General features: G+C 47.0%; 1 protein-coding gene across 3 annotated transcripts in view; it reads right to left on the bottom strand.

The window, feature by feature from the left end:
• Positions 1-6,570, bottom strand: part of TOX2 (TOX high mobility group box family member 2) — a 141,402-nt gene that overhangs the window by 53,714 nt on the left and 81,118 nt on the right. For all 3 annotated transcript variants that reach the window (XM_019637114.1, XM_019637113.1, XM_019637115.1), the window contains exon 3: positions 6,310-6,555. In XM_019637114.1, the coding sequence (XP_019492659.1) occupies positions 6,310-6,555 (246 nt within the window). The remainder of the gene's footprint in view (positions 1-6,309; positions 6,556-6,570) is intronic.

The raw sequence follows: 6,570 nt of genomic DNA, 5'->3' as shown, positions 1-6,570 counted from the left end.
GAACACAACTCCTTCACAATTAATGAGCTCTGGACGTTTCTGGATGATGGATTCGTTCAAACTGTCCAATTGCTGACAGTACACATTCGAATTGATTGTTTAGTTCATTGGTAGGAACTCAAAAAACACAACACCTTTAAAATCCCACCACACTCAGAGCATAACCTTCCTCTGATGAATGTCTGCTTTCGATGTCGTTTGAGGCAAATTATGACACTGGGACCAAGACTATTTGCGCACCACATTGTTGTAAACAATCCACTTCTCATCACCAGTTATCAGTCGCTTCAAAAAAGAATCGTTTTCCTCACGTTTAATGAGCATATTGCAGATGTTTATACGCGCCGTCAAATGAACTTCTTTGAGTTCATGCGGAACCCAAATATCGAGCTTGCTTACATATCCCAGCTTCTTCAGATGGTTGTGAATGCTTGAATTATGGATGTTCAATGTTTCTGCAATCTCTCGTGTCGAGTAACGTGGGTTTGACTCAATCAATGCCTTTATTTTGTCATCAACCTCGGTGGGCCTCTCTGACCAAGGAGCATCGTTGAGATCAAAATCACCAGCACGAAATTTCGTGAACCATCGTTTGCACTGACATTCTTGTAGAGCATTGTCACCGTAAACTTTATGCAACTTTTCACAAGCTTGACATGTGTTCTTCCCTTTACGGAAGCAAAACAGTAAAAAATGGCAAAAATGCACAGTTTGGTCTTCCATCTTCAACTTGTTGTAAAATCTCCAAAACTCAACCAAATGGCTCATTTTTTTTTAAGAATGAAGACAGAACTGTCAGCTCACAAAACATAGCAAGAACATAGATGCAAATGACTCTAGTACTTCGAAAAATGAACTAGTGCCATCTGTTGCAAACATGTGTCATGACTTTTCCGACAACCTGATATTACCTGTCTCGCCCCCCTAGAATGTCAGCTCCATGAAGGAGGAGGTTTTCGCCTGGTTTGTTCGCTGCTCTATCCCCAGTTTCTTCAACAGCGCCTGGCATGTAACAAGTGCTCAGAAAGTATTTGATGAATAGATGAACCAATAAACAAACCAACAAATGAATGATCTATCTACTCACCAAATGCCAGAAGAAACCGTGGTAAGGAAATAAATGGATTGGCAGACCATGAAGATTGTCCCTTCTAGAAGCAGACTTCCTCTTGGCTCTGACCCAAGGGTAAGACACGGGTTGTTTGAATCAGTCCAGCATTACCCCCCTTCTTGGAACTGGTGCATGCAAAACCATAACTGACTGTCCTCAGGGAGTGAGTTCTGGGGAGGGGGCATGGAGGCAAATGGCAGGGCCAGGAAGTGGGGGGTTACCAACACTTGAGGAAATAGAGCTCCCGTACCATGCGGAGATGGATGATGAGGCTGCTAGAATCACCTTGTTCCTCAATCCCTNCTAAGACCATCGGAAAACACATATTTTCGATGGTCTTAGGAACCGAGACACCGCTCCTCTATCCGTCTCCAGGCCCACATGCAGATACACCCACATACGAGTACCCGGCGGCCCCTGTGAAAGGGTCATTCAACCCCCAAAGGGGTCGCGACCCACAGTTGAGAACCGCTGCCCTAGAGGGTCTGTATGCAAACACCTGCCCTCCCGGAGAAGGGCCGGCTCCTGTTAAGCTGTTTCCCACCAGATCCGGCCACTACCGCGAATCCATCTCCCCACACCCACCCATCTCAAAGATGGAAGAACTACTCCGATCCAAGAAGGAAGGCAGCGAGCTCATCCAAGGTTAATGGCAGAGTTGGGAGTAGAGCTGCAGCATCCTGACTCCGTGCCTGGTGGCTTGCCAGGGCAGCTGGATGACTTTCTCATACGTGCTTCCAACACCCACGCTCTATCAGGTCCTCGCCTGGGCTTTCTCATCTTGGTAAACGGTACAAACATTCCCCCAGGGGTGTACGCGAGGAGCCACACTAGAAGCCTTCCTTTCCGATCCTTATTTGTTCATTTTTCCCACCTCAATGGCCTGACCAGGAAGCTCCGATACAATGTTGAATAGAGATAGTGAGCGTTCCATCTGCTGGAAACCTCTGTCCCCACACGCTCTGCCTTCATCTGGCTCATTCCGATTCATCCCTCAGCAACAGGTTTGGTTTAAATGTCTCCCCTGGTACTCTCTAGGGTGATTAGATCCCATTATATGCCCCCGGGTACCGTGCATATTTCCTCGGAAGCACTCATTGACCTTGTACTTAACTAACTTCTTGTATAATTATTTGTTTAATGTTCAACACGATGTTCAATTGTATGTCCCATTTTCTAGAACTTGGCACAAAGTAAGAGCGCAAAAAGAAATAATTGAACGGATGAGTAAGCTAGGCCCGAGGGCAGACACCAGAAGCAGCATCTCAGCGTCTCACTCAACCTTTGTGACTGCCCTGGACGTGGGGGTGACTGTCCCCATCATTCAGGAGGCACTATGATGCAAGTGGTTAAGAGCCAGAGAGACTGGGTTTGAATGCTGGCTCTTCCATGCACAAGCTGTGTGACTTGGGGCACGTTACTTAACCTCTCTGTGCCTGTTTCTTCACATGTGAAAAGAGGGTAATAGCAGTACATACTACAGAGTTGCTATTAAGGGTCAATAAATCAATATGTGCCAATTGCTCATATCGACACTGCCTGGCATGTAGCCAGCCCTTTCAGTGTCGGTAGTTATTGCTGTCATTGTCCCTGCCAGGTGTTTCAGAGACATGAATGAACTTCCCCAAGGACACAGAGCAAGTAAACAGCAGCTCCTGCACTCAGTATCCTTACGCGTTTTCCCTGCTGTGAATGTTCCTAACTCCTCACAACACAGACCTGTGCCCCACGGGGTGATGTGTGTCTTCAGCCTGACCACCGAGGTGGCCTGGGGGCTGGCTGATTGCCTTTAGATGGGACTCAGCCATGGGCATCACATCACCCCAGAAAGCAGAGTTCCAGGAAGCCTCCTCCAGACCCTTACCCATCCTACAGCAAGACTCGCCTCCTCTAATTCCCCCGCCCTCCTCAGCCCCTTGTATGTGCTCTCCCTATATAGCATCATTACCTCCTAAAATTATTTCTGATTCTGTATTTACCTTCTGCTGTGTCCTCTGCCCCCATGCCCCAGGCTCCAGGAGGGCATGGGTTAAGGCTGTCTTGTCACCAATGCCTGGCACATAGTAGGTACTCAATTAGAAAGTGGTGGATGAGCACATGGAATGGGGGAATGCGCCAGGCTTTGGGTTTAGACTTCACCTAGGTGTTTCCATATCTGTCCCTTCTGACAGACCATAAGTCCCTCAGTCACCTATGGTTCATGTCTGTCAACAGCTTCCTTCCTCTCTGCCCCCTAGCCCCCAGAACACACGCTGGCACATGGCTTGTGCCCAGTGAATGCTGACTGACTGCACAAGTCCATTCCTTTCACTTAAAAACCCAAACTCAACACACTGGAACCGGCCCAATCAACCAGAAGCCTTTGCAAAAATAAGCATATGTTGTATCAAAATATTGGAATAACACAATTATGACAATTCATTTAAAGAGGCAATTAGCACACTTAAAAATAACTAAGCATGCAAACATGTACAGGCCTCCTTCGCATGCAGTCAAATCCTAAATGCATGACACCTGAATACCAGCCCATCCTGCTATTGATTCATACGTGAGCACCTACTGTGTGCCAGGCACTGGACCCAGCTTTTCCACAGACGTTCTCCATTTAATCCCTATGAGTTCTGCAAAAAGAAGTGACTATTTTTGCAGACAAAGAAGATGAAGCTTAGAGAGCGGAGGCAGCGTCACATAGCTAGCAAGTCTTGGATGGGATTCAATCCCAGGTCTTGTGACTCTGAATCCAGCATTTTCCCACCCTGATTTCCCCTAAGTAAGAGATGGGGCACTCAACGGTGCCTAAATTTGCTCTCTGGCACCAGCGTCCTTGTGAGAGTGTAGAGGAAGATGCCAAGCTGTAAGAGCTCTGGAAGCTACAAGTATCAGCAAAACCTTCCAGGGAAACTTCTGGAAAGAGTTCTCACTTCCTCTCCACTCATTCTCTCTCAAACCCACTCCAATCACATTTTCATCCCACCATCCACCAAATAACCTCTGTTACAATATCCAGTGGTCAGATCTGTCTGCACCTGACCACCTTGACCTTCTCAGCACCATTTGACATAGTTGGCCACCTACCTCCTCCTGGGAACAAATTTCTTCACTTGCTTCGAGGACACCACAGAGTTTGGTCTTCCTAAATCACAGCCTATTTCTTCTCCGTGTCCTTTGCTGGTTCCCATTCTTTTCCCCCAACCTATGCATGGTGACGTGTCACAGAGCTCAGATTCCAAACATCTTCTCAGCACATACTCGCTCCTTTGTGATCTCACCCAGACCTGTGGCTTGAAATACCATCTACCTGCTGCGGACTCCCCAGCTCCTATCTCCAGCCCTGACCTCTCTCCTGAACTGCAAGTTCATGTAGCCCACTGTTACTTGAAACCCCCGTTTGGATTTTAAACATAGGCATCTCAAACTGAACATGTCCAAAAGAGGATCTGTCCAACCATGGTCTTGTCCTCCTCAACGAATGACAAGTCCAGCCTTCCAGTTCCTTAGGCCAAATGCCTTTGATCTGTATCCTTAACTCCTCTCTTTCTTGGACGTCCTACACCAAATCTGTCAGGAAGTCCCATCGGCTCCATCTTCAGAATTAAAGACAAGATGTGACCATGATGGTCCAAGCCATCATCCTCTTTACCCTGGGTGATTGCAGTAGTCGCCTACCTGTTTTCCCTGCCTCCACCCTTGCTGTGGTCTATTCTCACTCAGGGCCAGCATTATCCTGCTAAAATGTAAGATCCTGGCACTCCTCTGCTCACCACCCTCCAGGGGTCCCCTTCTCACTTAGAGTAAGAACATTGTCCTTACAATGGCTACATGGTCTCTAGTTCCCCCACTCCCACCTCCGTCCCTTCCACCTCCCTGACATCATCACCTACTACTATCTTTGTTCATGCCACTCTGGCCGTACCAGGCATGCTTCTGCCTCAGAGGCTTTGCAATGGCTGTTCCCTCTCTCTAGAACACACTTCTCTTAAATATTCGCACAGCTCATTCCTTTGCCCCCTCAGATCTTGGCTCAGAAAACCTTTTCTCAATGATGTCTACCCTCACTGCTCAATTTAAAATTGCAAACCATTGGCCATACCCTACTGTTTCCTTATTGTCACGTATCACCTGTAACATCCTGTACTTTTTGTCTATTTATTGTGTTGATGAATTATTGGGTTGTCTGAAAAGTCATGATGTATTTTGCCTATGTTTTCCAAAGGTCATTTATTTATATAAAGAACAAAGATCAATTAATGATATATTGCCCGTTTTGTTCAATAACCTTTTGCCATCTTTCAGTGAGCTTCATAATTCCTCNAAGTACTAGGATTCCCTTAAGGAGTTTTTTCTATTATACCAAAAAAAAAATGCTGTACTCATTTTCTATAGGTCTCAATTGTTCAAGTCAGCCATTTATGCTGAAAAATCATACATCTCCTTAGCATGGGATTCAGAACTTTTAGGATCCAGGTCCTGCCAGCTCTTTCATCTCCTCTCTGCCTCCTTGGCTCCAGGTCCTTCCTCTTCAGATGGACAACAGGAATAAACCACATCCATTCCCAAGTCTGACACGAGCGAGCCGCCTGCCTTCTGCATTTGTACGTGCTGCCAAATTTCTACCTAATCTGAAAACTTTCACTCAGCATTCGCCTTCTTCCCTGGCAGCCTAAAGAAGATACAATACTTTAAAAATAATATGATTCTATTTATATGAAATGTCCAGGATAGGCAAATAGAGAGAGAGAGACAGAAAGTAGATGAGTGGTTGCCTAGGGCTGGGGATTGTGGACGGTGTGGGTGGTTGGGAATGATGACTAAAGAGTACAGAGTTTTTCTCTGGGGTGATGACAATATTCTGAAATGGAGCCTACTGATGGTCACACACAACTCTGTGAATATCCTAAAAGATACTGAATTGTAAGCTTTACATGGGTGAAATGTATGGCATAGGAATTAGGAATTAGGTCAATACTAACACAAAGAATACCAAGATATTCTAAACAGAGCTCTGGAAGTAAGCAGTGTGAAGACATAAATTCCGCTCCATGCCCACCCCCCATCTTCTGCAGACTCCCACGCAAGCAACAGAGCCCAGACCCTGCCCACAAGCAGAGGGTCCTCACCAAGACATTCGCATTCTGCTCCCCCCTGAGCCCCCTTCCCTCTGTAACTGGGACGACCCATGGAGGGCGACCACGACTCACCGTGGGCAGCTGGCCCGACAGCAGGTGGCTGTCCTGGGCCAGCATGTTGGACACCATGATGGCCGGGAGATCCATGGCCTGGTAGGAGTAAGCAGGGAGCAGTCCGTTGGGCGCGAGGCTGTGGCACAGTGAGTGGTAGCCGGCTTCGTGGTCCCCCAAGTGCAGGAGAGATGGTTCCGGGAGGTTGGGAGGGGTTATCGGGGGTATCTCATAGTCTTCGTTGCTCTCGTTCTGGCTACTGTAGGTCTAAAAACATCAAAA

This window comes from Hipposideros armiger, unplaced genomic scaffold (genome assembly GCF_001890085.2).
Source record: "Hipposideros armiger isolate ML-2016 unplaced genomic scaffold, ASM189008v1 scaffold_31, whole genome shotgun sequence".
NCBI classification, from domain to species: domain Eukaryota; kingdom Metazoa; phylum Chordata; class Mammalia; order Chiroptera; family Hipposideridae; genus Hipposideros; species Hipposideros armiger.
The sequence above is the reverse complement of the archived record's forward strand: the minus strand, read 5'-3'. Positions and strand labels throughout refer to the sequence as shown.